This window comes from Eucyclogobius newberryi, unplaced genomic scaffold (assembly GCF_026437365.1).
Source record: "Eucyclogobius newberryi isolate DKJ021-1_F unplaced genomic scaffold, fEucNew1.0.hap1 SCAF_2, whole genome shotgun sequence".
Classification (NCBI taxonomy): domain Eukaryota; kingdom Metazoa; phylum Chordata; class Actinopteri; order Gobiiformes; family Gobiidae; genus Eucyclogobius; species Eucyclogobius newberryi.
In genome coordinates, this window is record NW_027315834.1 from 15,702,500 (window position 1) to 15,720,740 (window position 18,241).

The 18,241-nt window shown below is 38.7% G+C and overlaps 3 protein-coding genes across 8 annotated transcripts; 1 reads left to right on the forward strand and 2 right to left on the reverse strand.

The window, feature by feature from the left end:
- Window positions 1–4,297, forward strand: usp44 (ubiquitin specific peptidase 44). Its single transcript, XM_072453700.1, has 5 exons — window positions 1–1,671; window positions 1,751–1,943; window positions 2,077–2,185; window positions 2,265–2,512; window positions 2,596–4,297. The coding sequence occupies exons 1-5, from the start codon at window positions 148–150 to the stop codon at window positions 2,715–2,717; spliced, it is 2,196 nt and encodes a 731-aa protein (XP_072309801.1). The 5' UTR covers window positions 1–147; the 3' UTR covers window positions 2,718–4,297.
- Window positions 4,298–4,885: 588 nt separating this feature from the next.
- Window positions 4,886–7,800, reverse strand: LOC140367300 (methionine aminopeptidase 2-like). Its single transcript, XM_072453701.1, has 11 exons — window positions 7,601–7,800; window positions 7,025–7,123; window positions 6,885–6,941; window positions 6,720–6,822; window positions 6,456–6,617; window positions 6,192–6,373; window positions 6,016–6,110; window positions 5,838–5,934; window positions 5,619–5,722; window positions 5,427–5,542; window positions 4,886–5,336 (listed from the first exon to the last, which is right to left on the reverse strand). Exons 1-11 carry the CDS (start codon window positions 7,758–7,760, stop codon window positions 5,084–5,086), a joined length of 1,428 nt encoding a protein of 475 aa, XP_072309802.1. The 5' UTR covers window positions 7,761–7,800; the 3' UTR covers window positions 4,886–5,083.
- A 3,576-nt stretch (window positions 7,801–11,376) lies between these two features.
- vezt (vezatin, adherens junctions transmembrane protein) lies at window positions 11,377–17,880 on the reverse strand. 6 transcript variants are annotated; one of them, XM_072453710.1, is made up of 12 exons: window positions 17,693–17,880; window positions 16,771–16,905; window positions 16,066–16,155; window positions 15,679–15,863; window positions 15,245–15,523; window positions 14,690–14,848; window positions 14,410–14,557; window positions 13,735–14,087; window positions 13,482–13,663; window positions 13,272–13,378; window positions 12,953–13,160; window positions 11,377–12,780 (listed from the first exon to the last, which is right to left on the reverse strand). In XM_072453710.1, exons 1-12 carry the CDS (start codon window positions 17,726–17,728, stop codon window positions 12,245–12,247), a joined length of 2,418 nt encoding a protein of 805 aa, XP_072309811.1. In that variant the 5' UTR covers window positions 17,729–17,880; the 3' UTR covers window positions 11,377–12,244. The 6 variants fall into 6 exon arrangements, with proteins under 6 accessions (XP_072309811.1, XP_072309812.1, XP_072309810.1 ...); XM_072453711.1 differs by having other exon boundaries at window positions 14,690–14,836; window positions 16,066–16,158; XM_072453709.1 differs by having other exon boundaries at window positions 16,066–16,158.
- Between the last annotated feature and the right edge of the window lie 361 nt (window positions 17,881–18,241).

Sequence of the window (18,241 nt, forward strand, 5' to 3'; positions counted from 1 at the left end):
TTACTATGTCCAGGAAGGATCCGGTCTCTCAGCAAGCCATGGTTACCATGGTAATATGAGCCCGGTATAAACAGTAATACAAGATCCAGACACATACTGTGACATTTGAGTGACAGCCAGTCCACGGTTGGTCAGAAGTTGTGTGTAATGGACAGGTGTAAGCATGTGGGGCGGCTGCGGCTTGCTCCAGACCACTCTATTCTCAACCCGCAGAAGTGGCACTGTGTAGACTGCAACACCACAGAGTCTGTGTGGGCCTGTCTCGGGTGTGCTCATGTCGCATGTGGGCGATACATTGAGGAACATGCTCTACAGCACTTCCAACTGCACCGCCACCCATTGGCAATGGAAGTTAATGAACTATATGTCTTTTGCTATTTGTGTGATGATTATGTCCTCAATGATAACAACACAGGAGACCTAAAGCTGCTTCGCAGTACACTTAGTGCAATTCAGAGCCAGCACTATGAAGTTATCACCCGTAGTGGACGTACCCTTCGCTCTGCCACTGCTGCTGTCCCTGAAAACCTCTTGTCATTTGGAGCACAGGAGCTACAGCTGAGAGATGAGGACCGCATGTTCACTGCCTTATGGCATCGGCGGAGATCTCTTATGGGACGCATTTTCAGATTTTGGTTTGGATTTACTGAATGTGGGAAAAAAAGAGAGGAAGATGAGAGAAAGAGGGAAGAAGACGAAGAGCAAAAAGCAGAAGCCAGGGAGCGAAGACAAGCACAAAAAAGGCAGATTCAGGAGGAGCTAGACAATACGCCTCTCAGAAAAAGTCAGCGATTGCGGCGAAAAAGTAAAAGACTTGTGGATGCAGCAATAACACTTCCCAAATGTAAACTTACTCATCCCTCTTCGAAACCCAAGTCACAAACTCGAAAGCCTGCTGCACCTACTACAAAAAAGGTAAAAAAGACACAAGTCCAGCATATTCCCAAAACCAGAAACAGCTCTTCAACCAAATCTAAAGCGAGAGCATCCACAACTTCCACCCCACAAACTACCACATGCCGCAAGCAAAGTAAAAAGCAGAGTACCAAACACAGTGGCTCCCCATTAAAACGGCGACCCACAGTCACCCCAGGTGTGACAGGACTGAGAAACTTGGGCAACACTTGTTACATGAATTCCATTTTGCAAGTGCTCAGCCACCTACATATTTTCAGGGAGTGCTTTTTGCGCCTGGATCTAACACAAGCACTGGAACTTCTTGCATCTGCTGCAGGAAAATCTTCCCCTCACTCACCCTTTTCCCAAAAAAGGGGACCTCTGGCCAGTTCAGGATCTGGTCCAGGGCTGAGTGGTGGGGCCTCACGAGGCCGGAACATGGAGCTTATACAGCCCAAAGAGCCGAGCTCAAAGCACATCTCCCTCTGTCATCAACTGCACACTTTGTTCCAAGTTATGTGGTCGGGCAAGTGGGCGCTGGTTTCGCCCTTCGCAATGCTCCATTCAGTGTGGCAGCTGATTCCTGCGTTTATGGGCTATGCTCAGCAGGATGCTCAGGAGTTTTTGTGTGAACTGCTGGACAAGGTGCAGCATGAGCTGGAGAGTGCAAGCAACAATACAAGCTCTGGGGGTGTCCCACAGCCACAGAAACACCTCATCAAACAAGTGCTGGATGTGGTCAATACCATCTTTCATGGCCAGCTTCTTAGTCAGGTAAGGCACTCCTTTCCTCCAATGTGCTAAAAGCATGTTTATTCTTAGTAAGTAATTTAATCTTTGATATATTATGTAGGTGACCTGCTTAGCCTGTGATAATCGATCCAACACTGTGGAGCCGTTTTGGGACCTGTCTCTAGAGTTTCCTGAGCGATATCACAGTAAAGAGTCTGCAGCACAGGCGTCCTGTCATTTGACAGAAATGTTGGCCAAGTTTACAGAGACGGAGGCCCTGGAGGGAAGCATTTATGCTTGTGACCAGTGCAACTGTAAGTCGATTGACTGTCATCTATAGTTACACTCACTAGTTTATGAAATCACATTTTGGCATGATTCAATCTCAACACAAAGACTAAATGTCACATTTACTAACAAAGTTTTGCGTTAAAAATGACTGTTTAGCTGCTCGACGTCGTAGCTCCTCTAAACCAGTTCTTCTGACGGAAGCACAAAAACAACTTATGGTGTACAAATTGCCTCAAGTCTTGCGGCTCCATCTCAAACGTTTTAGGTACGAAATCACTTGACAATCAAAGAGTTCATTTTTGTTTTTTATTTTGACCTATATTGGATTTTCCAAATATTTTCAGGTGGTCTGGACGAAACAACAGGGAGAAAATTGGAGTACATGTCAGTTTTGACCAACTACTTAATATGGGGCCTTATTGCAGCCATGAGGCCTCTCCAAAAACCTTGCCCTACTCTAATAACAGCAATCCCAACTCAAGCTCAACACATCCGAAGCACTTCATCTATGAACTCTCTGCTGTAGTTATGCATCATGGGAAAGGTTTTGGGTCCGGCCATTATACATCATACTGCTACAACACCGAAGGGGGTAAGAAGAACTTGCTCCATAAAATGTGAAAGAATGGAAATGTAATAGTGTACTTTATATGATGTTTGCTTTTGTTTTTCCAGCTTTTTGGGTCCACTGCAACGACTCAAAACTGAATGTGTGTTCTGCGGAGGAGGTGTGTCGTGCACAAGCCTACATCCTCTTCTACACACGTGTAACTCAGGACAAGGACCAGCCATTGTAGCACTGTCCTAACCCTACTCCGCCCAAACTGGACCCTGAATGACAGTATCTAGACAACCACCATACATGTCCTTATTCCTATGGGCATTTTATGAATTAAGGCCAGGTTTTACCTATATTTTTCACATGAAAAAAGAGAGGAAAGACTCCTTTTTATATACAGTTCTGCTTTGTGAGTATTGTATATCGTGTTTTATATGTAGGTATTTTTTTATTTTTAAATTAGATTTTTGAATGGTTTAATTTTATAAAAAAGATTGTCAGCCACTAATGGTCACATACAAATGTCACCTCAAAGGTTGTGTTCATCTTCTAGAATTTTATGTCATATCAGTGGAAGGGCTCTGTAGTAGATAAGATGTCCAAACTTATGATCCACAATTATGGAAACTAATCGTTACTTGTTAGGGATTGGGTCTGTAAACTTGCCATACTTATTTTATGGCATAAAGCAGGGATGTCCAAACTTTGACTCTGGGACCAAATGTGGTCCAGACCATTTTTTGTCCACCCTCAGGCTGAATTGACCCAAATTACCATAAGTACTACTTTCAAGGTTACTTTTTTTTAATGCGATACATACCTACCAATAATGTTCCACGCCTTAGTAGAAGTGTGGGGGCCCAGGCAAACATGCATCAAATGCAACATTTTGAATGATTCACATAATTGTCTAGTCTGTGGCCCTCTGCTTCCCATGTTTAGATATGGATCCTCTGTGAAAAAAGCTTGGACACCTCTGGCTTGAAACTGACAAGTCATACCATTTGAAGTTGAATAAAACAAAAACTTAGTAAACCAACCATAAACCAGATCAACAAATCTGCAATCCGAGAATGAAAATGTAAATTTTACTTACAATGCCGAGCTCAGGCTCAATTTAAACTATACAAATTCTATAATGTGATGTCACAAGAGCACAACCTATGTATTTGTGTCTGCATAATGATGTGTTGACCCTAAACTCATTTGGTCTTTTACCAAAGACATGCTGTTAGATGGAGGGTTGTAAAATGTCAGTTACTGTAACCAGTCTATAAAATGCATATTTTCACGGTTAGCCCTTCCACAAGTGCACTACATGTTAATTACCCTGAACCTTCTGTTGCGTCATCTGTGAACTAATGTGTCTGATCCTGTTAATTGGATATGAGAAACTATCCTATTACCACTTTTTTAAGGAGGAGAATTAACTTTAAAGTGCCCTTTTACTACAGCTATATTTTGGTGCAAGTGGATTCTGCTTTGTGGCAGTTCCTTTTATATCTGCATTTTAAAAAATATTTTTGTACTGTAGAGGTTTGAGACTTGTTTTACTAAATGTTCATCTTTGCTGATTGTTGTACATCACCAGCAGGTTCCATTAGTGTACATAATCAATACAAATTGTATTTATCTACAGAAATGTTCAACTATGTTTTGTTAATGAAAGGAAATTCAAAGCACACTTTTCTATTAAGGTATTCCAAAATTGGTCATTTTTGTAACTTTATGGAACGTGTACTATGCAAATTCTTACCTCAATTTTTCTATAGAAATTACCTCAATAAATGAGTTATTTTTTCATTTTTCTAAGTTGCATCTCTTATTTTTCTTTAACAAAGACCAGGATTTGAAAATGAAGTATTTATTTTTGAACAAATAGTGGCAATAGCCATTTCAAAGATATTTTACAAATAAAGAAACAGTTAGGGGACCAGTGTAAAATGCCCCCTCGTAGCAATAAAAAGCCAAACATCTATCAGCACATCGCTGTTAAAGGAAAAGTTATTTTAGCAACAATCTCAATTCTTCGTGTTTGCAAATATATCTGGCCATGATCTAGTCTTACCACTATTAAACTCTGTACACAGGTGCTTAATAGAACTTGAGCACCAAGCACTGCAGACTCAAGTGGTGACAAAGCTAAAATAACCTCCCCCATGCTCACCTTGAATACTAGAATGCAGCAACAAATCTTTTAAATTTAAGTTAATTTATATTTTGTATGATCTGCAAGACGTTGCTCTGAAATGTGTCTTAAAACCACATTTCCTCTATAAAAGCACAGGCCTTTTTTTTTTTTTATTATAATATATATATATATATATATATATATATATATATATATATATATATATATATATATATATATATATATATATATATATATATATATATATATATATATATATATATATATATATATATATATATATATATTTATATTATATATAGAGAGAGAGAGAGACAACCAACACTCCCTAAACCCAAACCACCCTCTGTAAAGCTGCGCTAACAGCACAAACATATTTAACTCCCAGACCGACTTGGTAATGCATGCTGACTGCAGGTGTCTGAGCAGGGTGTGGTAGTGACAAGGTGCACTCAGTAGTCATCTCCACGGCTTACCACCTCTTTACAGGTAGGCCGGAGCAGAATGGTGTGTTCAAACTGAGCAGTGTAGCAGCCTTTGCTGTCACAAAGTGGAGGATAAGGGTCCACAATTCCCAGGTCACACAGGTTTTTCAGGGCCATAAGATATTTGCTTTCACCCAGTCGGTCAAGCCAACGCCGGCAAAAGGCTAGAGTGCCAAAGTTTTCGTTAATTACATTTAACAGATGCTTCGCTCTTGGCAATCTAGAGAAACACATGAGAAAATGTATTGTTAAAATAATGTACAAATACTTTTAAAAGTTAACTATACTAAACTATTCATGTCGTCATTACCTGATGGGAACATGGCCAACATCAAAGTTTTTCATATAATGAGAACAATCCATGTCATCGTGAACCACGCCCTTTCCTGTGCTGCCAAATGTTTCAATGGCATAGACTTCTCCCTCCTGTGAGAATATATCAAACATGTTTACAGTGTCCAGGTTTACCATGGGGGCCGCCCCCCAAAATTACCCAACTCACCTCCATTCTTGTTGCCTCTCCTCCTTTGACAATGGGCACTGTCTTACCAGCATGTATTCTGTACTGGCCAATTGAATGACCATTCAGATTTCGAATGGGTTTTACTAAAATGTAAGATGGGAGACATTTAAATTACTGCCCTTTTAATACTTAAATTTGAATTACTTCAACCGAACATTTAAAACATGACCGGCATGTTATATATTGCTGGAGCGTTACCTTGGTATGTTTTGCCATCTAATTCTACTTCATAGGACTCCATAACTTCTTGAATTGCCTCTCCGACATCACAGAGACGTACATCAATCCCAGCATTCTGCATGTATATAAAAGTAATTAGAATGCAACTAAAACCTCCAAACCAGATTAGAAACAAAAAAAACAAACTCTTTTATACCTTGATTCCAGTATTTGTGGCATCTTTAACAGCTTCCAACAGCTTGTCATATCTTGGGTTAAATGTGACGGTAAATGCACAGTCAATGATTCTCCCTGCAACATAAGTACATTTTTAGGGTTAATTAAAACACAGTAGATTTACTAATCACACAGAAAAGGTAGAGATCATTGTACCATTGATGTGGGTGCCAAAGTCAATTTTGCAGACATCATCATACTGAAGAACAGTTGTGTCTCCAGCATTGGGAGTGTAGTGAGCTGCACAATGGTTGAGGGAGCAGCCAGTTGGGAAAGCTAAACCGGCATTTAGCCCATTTTCCTTGATCAGTTTGCGAGAACAGTCCTCCAGTCGTTCACTGGAGTATCACAGTGTATCAGATCACAAACTAAAAACTTACTTAAAATAAGTATATATGTGTATATATTTTAGTGGCTTACCAGATTTCAATCATAGTCAAGCCAGGTTGAATGAAACCACGCACATGCTGTCGGACCTGTCTGTGGGCCTCGGCAGCTTGTCTGAAATCATTCCACATCTCTTCATTGGCTTGATCCAGGACCTTCCTTTCCTCTTTGGTCATACGCCAAACAGCACTACGACTGCAGAAGAAAAAAAAGAAAAAAGGATTTGTTACCAAGCTATTTCAGTCTATTTAAGCGGACACATGCTAAAATAATTAAGACACAGGGCTTTGACCTTACCCATCCTGTAGTACTGGATAGTCACACACTTGTCCGATTGGGTATGCTCCATTTGGGTACAGCTCACAAATAGGCACAGATGGTGGATCAGTTTGTGTTTTGGCTGAAATTAAAAACAAAAATTAACAATTAATAACAACCTATTGGGACAATGTGATGACATACGTCCTTTCTTCTTCTTCTTTTTTTTCTTCTTCTTGCCTGAGGTATCATCATCAGCATCTTTCAGTGAGAAGCACATGGTTTACACCCAAAATATAAAGAATCAAATATCTAGATACATATTTTACAACTCATGCAAATACCTTCTTCACCATCCTCATCTTTTTCTTTGTCTTCAATGGCATGTTTATCAAGCAGCTTGGTCACTCCAGTAACTGCATCCTGGCCATCTGCCTCAGTTCCTATACCGAAAGAAGGTTTCCATTAGAACTTTGCAGATCCAGATGTAATTATAGGAACTAAGATTACTATGAAATATATCTACAACACAAACAAAACCCACGAAACAAACTTTAGTTTAAACGTCAAACGATGATATTTCTAAAAGCCTAGTCCAAGTACCTTTATCCATGTTTACCATGGGGCGAAGTTAAGTTTTTAACCGTGAACTCTTTCTGCATCGCTGTCACAATAATGTGCACTTCAAATGTTGTAGTATCCAAACTATTGAAAACATACTCACATAATGTTACGTAGAATTTAGACGGATAACAGTTAATCTTCAGTTAAATACAAGGTACATAATTTCCAAAAGCATGCTTTATTTTTAGACCAGAGCCAACATGTTTGGTTTAAGGTGGTCACTCTCACCGTCCGCATGAGTTACATTAACAGCTAGCAGCATTAGCATGTTAGCGTCCTGAGGCTCTACAGCTAACCTGTTATGTGTGCCTTTTTCTTCTTCTTTTTCTTCTTCTTCTTTGCAGTCTCTTCTACAGGGTCAACGTCTTCTTTCTCCTCTGCTTGACCATTTAGCTCCAAATTTGTGACTTCTTTCTGATCCCCTGCACCAGCACGCTCTGCAATCACGGCCGCCATGATTACAAGAGGAAAAGTGAACGCACAGGATTGTGGGAGTTCTGTGCACGGTGATGACGGTGACGTACAAAGCAGATGACACACCTCCCTCAGTTTGTTATGAAAAATGATTAATATAATAAAGTGATTGAAAAACATTCACGCGTGGCGTAGTCACAGTCTACGTGTGATTAGTTAAAAGCTCTGTGCTTTGTGTGGGTGCTCCCCCACTCATGGAATAGGGCATCCAAATAAAAAGAAGGGATTTTTAATGGTATTATCTTATTATCTGTTTTCTAGATCCACCAATGTTTGACAACAGAGCACATAGCAAAAATAGACATATGATAGCTATAATTTTTCCTATTGGACTGGCAGCCCAAAATGGGCCAAATTAGGAAATAAGACCTAATTTATATATATTTTTAAAAATCCTGAGAACAGACCCACCAATAAAACTTTATTGCAGGCCTAGGTCTTTATAGGGTTTTAAATAGATAAATAATCAACTTTTTGGGTTGTTAATAAAGAATTGTACCAGAATAAAGATTCTGGTACAATTATTAATTTCAAACTAATAACTTGGGACATCCATGACACTTTTGTTTGAAAATGGAATTCAATTAAATAAAGTGATTGAGTATGCCAAAACAACATTTTCAAATCGAATTGTTACTAAATGGGTTGAAATTTAACATTTGCAATACTTTTTGACTTCAGATGGGACCGATACAAGGATGTATGCCTCACTGACTTTTTTTTGTTAACAGAAACTAGAAAATAGAAGAAAAAAATGACACTAAAATGTGCATGCCTTAACATTGACAAACCAGGGTTAAGGTTAAGGTATACTTTGTTTGTTATTGATAAATAATCAAGAAAATGTGCCTTATTAAAAATCTGTTTCAAATCACACATTTTCATAAAAAAAAAAAGTTTCTGTCAGATGGAAAACCTTTATATTAATTTTGCAGTCTTTATTGCGATAGCGATGCTTTTGTGATCTATTATTATACATCTTACACTTTTCACATTTCAAGTTATCAAGTACATAGATTCCCATTAAAGCGCCTGCACTGCCTCAGGAAACTGGCAACTTTTGGTGTGGACAAGACTCTTATGTCTTTGTTTTATTCTGCTTTCATTGATTCCATCCTGGCCTTCTGCGTGTCATCTTGGTTTGGAAATGTGTCAGTGAAGAACAAAAATGCACTTTCTCAGATTGTGAAATGGGCTGTAAATCTGATCAGACGGCCACAACGAAGTTTGGAGTTTATATATACCAGCCAGCTGCAGAGACTTGGCTCCAGTGTCATGCAGGGCCGGAGCCACGCCCTGAACGCTGTTTTGGTATCTGCCATCGTGCCAAAATACGAGCCCAAAAGATATAGAGACAGTTTTGTTCCAGAAGCTATTGTCCCCTTAAACAAGCTCACTTGGCGTAATTAATCTTAATTTGTCAATCCTTTATGTCTATTTTTTTGACTATGTGCATGTATGTTTGATGTCTCAATCACTGCCCAAGGCAGTACGAAAAAAAAAACATCTAACCTAACCACCTAACTTTGAATAATGTTTTTTTGTATTTTGTGTTAAACTACAACAGCAATGTTATTTTTAAAATATTGAATTAGTGTTAATATATTAGTATACCGTAAACATTTGTATATGTTGGCACTCAGAGTACTAAGTCACTGAAGTAAGATTATTTTGTATAACAATGGCATGGTGGTTCACTTATGCAATAAGAGGGTTTACTTTAGGCTTTAATCAACTCCTTATATTTGGTGTTTCAGTTCTCTATACTGCACATAGCTGTCTATTCTGCGTGTACAATAGTCGTGTAGCACAAAGCTGACTAATCCTCCCAGTGACAAAGTACAACACAAAGCTACATCCCCACCACAGATGGGCAAGTTAGAGTAACCAGCCTTTTATTCCAAGATCAAATTTACATCAAAAATAATGCACATATACTACTACTGAAACATTTTACCTTCAACTAGCAGAAAGTGATAGGCGTTTATTAATACGTCTTTAAACTATACACATTTAACTAATAAGTGGACACGAAATGAACAAATATTATGGACAGCGGTGGAAATACAGCAAATTCGGTCAGCACCATTGACTGTAGAGGTCAGACTCTCGGCTCTTCATGTCCTGATAGGCCCATTTTGTTAAAATATTTACCAAATCATGTTTTAAAAGTTGCTTTAATAAAAGCATTTACCAATTCATGGATTGAAGCATATTTTAAAAAATCTTTTAAATAAAGCTTTACTTCATTGGCTCTCATGGTCCAAAATGATAAACCACATTACATCAACATGTCAGTTTCTTTGATAAGGAAAAAAAAAAGTAATTATCCTTTCATTCATTCATTCATTCATTCATTTTCTACCGCTTGTTCCCTTTTGAGGTCGCGGGTGACTGGAGCCTATCCCAGTGACTTTGGGCCTTCGGCGGGGTACAACCATTCACTCACTAGGGGCCAATTTAGTTGCCAATTTTTACCTAACACATACATGACTTTGGATGGTGGAGTACCCGGAGAGAGGTAACACGGGGAGGACAGGCAGACTCCATCCACAGAGATCATGAGATTTTGATCTCGCTCTGGTCCGGGAATCGAACCCATGATCTCCTTGGGAGGCAAGAGCGCTAACCGCCTTTGCCACCGTAATTATTTCATAATTCATGTATTATTAAGTGCTGTTAGAGGCTTTAGAGCAGGCATGTCCAAACTAGGGCCCGGGGGCCAAATGCGGCCCTCAGACCAATTTTTGTTGGCCCTCCAGCTTCCTGCTATGTTGGCCCAAACAACAAAAAGTAGTACTTTTTCTTGTGAAATTGGAAACATTCAGGCATATTGAAGTTATACTAAACTAATATTAATGTTCCAAGTCTAATTAAAGGTGTGGAGGCTCATCGCAATTACGTGAAATGCAAAATTTCGAATGATTCACTTTGTCATTCAACAAATTCGACATTGTCAAGTTGTTTGTGGCCCTCTGCCCCTTGTAAGTTTCAAACTGCGGCTCTTGGTGAAAAAAAGTTTGGACACCCCTGTTTTAGAGAGAGCAAGTATGGGTATGTAAGGTGTGTTTTTGACTTGAATTATGTTATGTTTAAAGTTCTTATCGATTTCTTGTTGGGGATGTTCTTCAAGGATTGTAGATATTTTTTTCCTTTTAAGTTGAAAACTGGGTTTGTAATTTAGATATTTAGCTGTGTATGTGGAATTTACCAAATAGGATGTAAAAAGTCGTTAAAAACATTGGTTATTTACCTGATGACGTCATAACAACTCCCAGACCTCAAGCGAAGCCTTTCTCATGTCAATCACTTGACTCCTTCCCCAGTCAAAGGACTGACAGAAATCCACAGGGAAAAAAGTGAAGAGCAAAGGAAACGAAAACCTCTTTACAAAGACACAAGGGGGCAGTGAAAACAAGTTAGTGAGAATTTCAAAGGAAATTGTGAGCTGTAACGTTTGCAAATACATGTCATATTAACTCACTCAAGTGTGTTTAATGCCATTGTGTGGAAGATTCCTAGTAAAGCCAGGACATCTCCATGTACACACAGGTGGCAGACCACTCCTCAGAAAAAATACAAAAGTGCACCTTTAACATAAGGCAAACAAGAGATTTTATTGGTTTGTTTTGGATGTGTTTTCATGAAGTCAGTCCAGAATGTGGTGGTGCCATCTTTTGTCTGAACAAATAAGAGACAGACAACATTTACATAATGTTTTCAGATCCTGTGTCAACCATGGCAGACTCTTGTGTGTTCAAGGGTGGGTTCATAAAAGTCTCATGTAACCTACCAAACTGGTTTCTTCTCCCATGAATGTTCCAAACTTTGAAACTTGAGTTACTGTCTGTCACACACAAACATTTTTTTTATTTCATGCAGCAAAGTAGGAGATCTCATCCTTTTCACTTCAATCATTTAAGGAGAAGATATTAGATGAGATAGAGTAATCACAAGGCAAATACAGTGTTAACTGACTTTTGACTTAAGTTAACCATAGAAAACAACATACAGCGGATCAGGGCTGTGTGGAGCATTTCAAGCAGTTTATAACATTCAGTCATAAAGATCCCCAAATCCACTCAAGACAGTTACTAACGGTGCATATGCAAAGAACCGTAAATAGTACCACTCTTAGTCTCTGCTGCGTCTAGTTTATAAGTCTTTGGGTTATTTTTTCTTTTATTGGCATCTTCACTGCAATACTTTTTTTTACTCAGAAGACATGTAGACGTTGACAGACAGCTTTTCTGCAGACTTCTTTCTTGTTTCTTCATTCTCCCAAGGAATAAATGTTTGCAAATACTTTGCCTCCCAGTTTTATTGTTTAAGTGGTTGTAGTACCTGAGTTTTTACAGCCGTGGGTCGCATTGTTTTGGATGGATTATTTTCAGGACAACAAAGTTACATTTGTAACAATCGAACATAAATACAATCTTTGTCTTCACTTGAACTAGTAGTTTGAATCAAATTTCTATATCAAGGTTTCTGTCAACCTGTTCATTTTCATTGTCATCATCATTATCATCTCCAAAGGTCTGCTCTTCCATTGTCATTAATGAACGTGATCGTGCAGCAACTTGTGAAGCTAAGGTTGAGCAGCAGCTTAGAGCCTGTGAGCCATGGATCTCAGTCAGCCGATCCAGTACCGAAACAGTTGGTACTTTATCTTTAATTAAGTTTCCAAAATTAGTTTTCTCACCCTCCTCCACTGGTACCCCATCATATTGGTAGTGCTCAGATGCTCCTCCACCTCCTCTTTGGCATACCAAACCTTTTCCCGTCTGTGCTTCCACTGGCTCTCCACAACTGAACTCCATAGCTGGTGTCTCTGAAGGGTCAAGTCTTCCTTCCTCTTCATTTCCAGTGATGTACTCTGAAAGTTCCTTTCTTTCTTCTCTATTGGGCTCAATCGATTCCACTGAAATTAAGGTAACTGTAGGTTTAGGTGTAGAGGCTGTAGAGTCAGAAGTTTCACTGTTGGTTGCAGGCGTCTCAGCAGCTGCAAGAATATTTGTAAAAACAACAACAAAAATTGTTACTTTGTCAAGTTGACAAATCTTATCCTCCAATACCATGTTGGGTCACAAGTAAACATAGGTTTATTCATTTAACTACTGTATTAGTAAAAATATTTATTTAAAAGATAACATTAGCCATGTATCACCAAATACCTTGATCATTGAACAGCAGCTGTTTCCTCTTCATCCTCTCCCCCTCCGAAGCACGGAAGCAAAGTACAGATTTTAACTCTGACAGGACACGACGTGACTCCTCTCTTTCTCGACGCTGACGCTCTCGCTCCTCTGGTGACAACATATCACACCAGGATCCTCTCCCTTCACTGTCTGTATCCGAGTCAGACACATAAGCTTCCCATTCCTATTCAAAAAGAGCAAATCTATGAATATAAGACATATATATGTATATATAAATAAATAAGTGTAACACCCTAATAAATGAGGATGAATATAGTCAACAAGAAAATCTCACCAACTCCTCTGGAACAGGGTCTCTATCAAGGATTATAGGATAGGATTTAGGAAGATCGGCGATGTCATAAGTAGGTGGACAATATTGTTTTGCATCTTCTGGAACGCCTGAGAAAGACAGCACTAAACTCAAAAAAGCACTGCTGTTGCTCAATGGCAAGTCAATTTTACAGTCTTTGACCATAAATTCCAAAAAAAAACAAATTTGTACCTGCCCGTTTCAGCATGCGATCCACTTGACCAATGGTGTCCTCCCAGCAACCTGCGCTTGCCTGCATATGTGGCTGGAGCTGGTGAAGCCGGTCACTAAAGTCCTGGTAACCTTCAAATGGCATCTCTGTGGGGTCTTTAGAAACCATCATTTGTTCCAGATCATCTTCGAGAATAATCATCCTGAGCAAACAAAAAAGAAAGGTAACCACCAATACAAATGTTAAGTAATTTTTGTTTAGAAAGTGTCTCACTCGCTAAGCAGAGTTTTGAGATGCAGTTGCAAACTTCGTATGGATGTATGCAAAGTGTTGAGAGCTCTACATTTCTCTTTGGCCGCTCCCGCCCTGTGAGATATAGTCCCCCTTGTCTGTGTTTCAAAATGGCGATGGAAATCATAGCTGCGCTGCATGTCACAGAGAGAGTTGGCCAGTGAGTGGTAAAGAGGTTCCGTCACTGCAGAAATAGTCTGATATAGTGGCGAAACTGGATAAGGTTCCTCTTTGGATGCATTTTCTGCAAGCTCCTCTATTCGTTGAGGTGACAAGAGGAGGGCCAGTCGGCGAAAACATTCAGAACTTTGTCCCTGCCACAATTGAAAAAGCATCTGCAGGGGAAGAGCACAACAATAAATCCAGTGCTTCATCATCTTGATTTAATATGCTCCATTTTTTTGTCAGCACATACGTTTACTTTTGCTGTGCACTAGTTTATATATTAAAGTTATAGCCTCTTAGCGTGGGGCTGACCGGTCTTAACTTTTAGGGTATTTTACACACACACACACACACACACACACACACACACATACAGTAAGTATTATCTATTTTCCTATCAAAATGATGTTCACCATGCCATGTTTACAAAGGGTTACATAGAGTTGCAGAGCTCAAACGGTCTGTTTTCTCTTCTACTTAATATTTATTTACCTTAAGGGCAGGAAGGCTATAGTCATCAGTCAGCTCCTGGGCCAGTTCATCACCCAGGTGCTCCAGGCCTAGTCCCAGACCTAGCTCCTTCAGAGGAACCGCAGATACGTAATTGGTCACATTGTCAATTTCGGAGTTCAGAGGGAAGGTTCAGAGAGGTTAAGGTCATGTAACAATATATAAATAAATAGCATGTTAATGTTTGTTTGTGGATACAAAATTATAAATAAAATAAATAATACAAATTAAAACATTGTAATACTTTCTGTAAAAAGGATATGCCTTGAGCATGTGACAGGTGGCTCTTCGTGAGGCCCTGAAGGCTGAGCGGAGAACTCTGTACAAGGTCTTCCTTAGTCCAATCAGCTGCTGCCCACGTGGTACTGTTCCTGGCGCTGCCCTGCTAAATGTGCTAGCTGCACTCACCCTGTCGAGTAAACTTGACAAGTGAAATGTGATACGATTGTGGAAAAGTCCCAAAGAGGTAGGAAGAACACAAAACACTAAATAGATCAAAAGTAAGCTAATAAATAAAATGAATAGCTTTAAATATGAAGCCGTACAACAGAAATGCAAAAACAATAGCTGATAATCAACAACACCATTCTAAATGAATACACATCATTTATAAAAAGACAGACTTTATATTTCATTGTCATATTAATAATTCTAATAATCTACTACGGTATATAATATATATATATATATATATATATATATATATATATATATATAAAATATATAAATATAAAATATAAAATATAAAATATAAAATATATAAATATATATATACTATAATAGTAACATTTCTACCATGAAAGCAGAGCATACTTACAGGGTGAACCCCCTGGAGATGACTTCAGTCTCTTGGATCAGTCGAAGAGCTTTGCGTGACAGGCCAGTTAAAGTCTTGCTGTTATGGACTATTGTCTGGAGCTCTGTGGCTCTGATGTAGACTGCTTTCTGCATACGTCCCCGTCTCCACAAGACGGAGCCTTTCAGACCAACCCAAGTCAGCAGAGCCAGAACCCATGGCACTGCAGCTAGTGCCCACAGGCCGTCAGAGCACACACTGATAAGCACTGAAGCGAGGCCAACAAGTACTGTCAAGTCCCTATGGGAAGGACAACAAAAGGCACAAAAAATATGTACAAATAATGATTAAAAAATACATACTATAAATTTAGAAAACATAAAAATATGATGCATGCATTTCAGAGGGACACTTAAGTAAACAGTGTAAATTACATTATGTATAAGTACATTTACCAAATTGAGGGTTTGAAAATAAAGCTTGGTTTGGGAATGGTCCGAGCTCGGCTATCCAAATCAGACGGTGACAATTCAAGGGTGAGGAGACTTGGGTCCAAAAGTTCAATTAGCTCCACATCCTCTTGTAGAAGGACATCTTGGTCCAAAATACATCCCACAGAATATTGGCCAAAGACAGTATCCTGTTATAACATATATCATATACATATAATAACCCTTAAATATAGAACATTTCATTCATCATTCTTCTTGCACTGTCATGTCACAGATTATAGGAGCCTATATTAGGTCTTTGTGACACCCTGGACAGTGATGCAAGGACATAATACGTTTTAGCTGGTCTTTGTGCTAGGGAATAATTTTTACCCCTCATTTAGAACATACCAGCTGTTGCTGCAGCTTTCGGGTTGTGACAGCCTGGTGAAAAGGGGTCCATTGCCATAAGGCATCAGCTAGTCTCCATAATTTCCCCCCCTTCTGTAAAACACAAACACAATTTTAATAACAATATTTACAAGGTTCAAACAGCCAATCATGTAAACTCTACTAAACACAAAATACAAAGATCCAGTTTTACAATATAAATAATCTGTTGAATATAGTTAAATAAATCAAACACAATGTCATTTTGTGTTTGTAGAATGTGTGAAGAGGACATGTGCAGATTATTGATTCAAACTGAAGCCATTTATTGATGCTAGTCTGAACGTTTGACACAAATCTTGTAATTAGAGGTTACTACAGTTAGTAGACCATGATGTCCTGATTACAAGTTTATCATAAAACAATAGATATACACCATTCAGGTAAATAATTAGATAATTATTTAGGATACATTTTTGTCACAGAAAACTGGTGACATAATCATCTTTCATGGCACATCCTAATCTTTTCCCTAATCATTCTTCAACCAAACGGTTTGCTTTTTTAACAAAAGTGAAGCAGGACTGAGAAACTGACACCTGAACCAGAGAAACCCAAGAGTAAGGAAACATCTGAACACATACTTAAGTTCCAAAAACAAGTAAATGAAAGATTCATTAATCTATTCTTCAGTGCAAAAAAACATCTGTAAAATCAAACTCTTACCAAATGTTGTTTTCCTTTACTGAAGGATGCAATGTTTTCCTCCAGCTCAACGCATTCATTTTCACGGGATGCTATTGGACATGCTTCAAAGTCCGTGTGGCCCAGATCATGAAGGTATTGAAATAGGGGTGAATTCTATAAGATAAAAGGTGAATCAGGCACTAAATGCAATGCAAAAACGTCATTCAATGACTGAGCTCCCAAAATTGTCTTTAATGTGTGCCATTTTTGATATACGTTGTTTTATTAATGTTCATCGTTGTATGTTGCACTGAATCACCAAAGCAAGTTCCTACACTTGTGATTTTTTATTAATTTGCAATGGCAATAAACCTTTTCTGATTCTGAAAATACAACGAGATGTATCCAAATGATGACCCATTTAACACCGCTGTCTGTCTTGTATGTAGAAACAGTAACTAGATCACAGTTTGAGTGTACAGACAGGCAATAAATAAATAATTAAACTATAGTTACTCACTTGCATTGTCAGAACAAGCAATGGCACATGAGATGAACACGCACTGCAGCCAGGCATTGCAATAAAAGGTTTAGTGTTTTAAGAGATCAAACTGGTCTTTTGGGCAATAAAACCCACCTCACCACCACGTCCCGCTACAGTTCCAATTGCAGCCCAAGGGATTGTGAAATAGAAACAATGCCAGGAACAGCTAAGCGTCCCACATGACTACAAAATCTCATTAAACGACGACCAACCAATAACAGATACATGTGGATCTGAATGGAACAATGATGATAAGCGGCAGGGTATTGCCAACCTAGCTAAAGCAACAATTCAATTGTAACCAGTTGCACACACATTTTACAGTTTAACGCTGTATGGTCAGCTGCATTGATGATATTATTAGCTTACATATCAGTAACAGTTTATAAATTGTGACACCCAGGTCGAGCGACATACCTCAAATACAACATCTTCATCAAAGTCATCAGTCATCGCTGTCAGACATCTATAAACAGCCCATTTTCTGAAATCAGGTGGCTGGATACGAGGCAACTCCGGTTGAAGTTGATAGCTAGTCTGTAGCTATCTGCTATTTGTGTGCTAAAACTACATTTCCCGGCGTTCTCCTCTGCTGGTTCTGTGAGCACTAAAACACGAACTAAAAAGAAGACTTAAATAATGTATACTGTTTACTTAGTCTTTTCAAAACACACTTAATTCAAACTCAAACTAACAATAATAATTAAAAAAAAAAATCCCCCGTGGCTTCGTGTTTTGTTATCGTAACGCTTCTTCTTCTTCTATGGTGTTTTATGGCGGCTGGTATCCAAGTGATACATTAGACTTAATTCTTCAGTTCAAAGCATGTATCTATTGTAATATGGTTTTCTTCTTCCTCCTCCTCGGCGCTGTGATAGAGCGCTCCCTAGTGTTTATGAGCATCTCCAACTAGCTCAAAAGCTCCGAAAAATACAACTTCAAAATAAAATGTATATTTTCAAAACA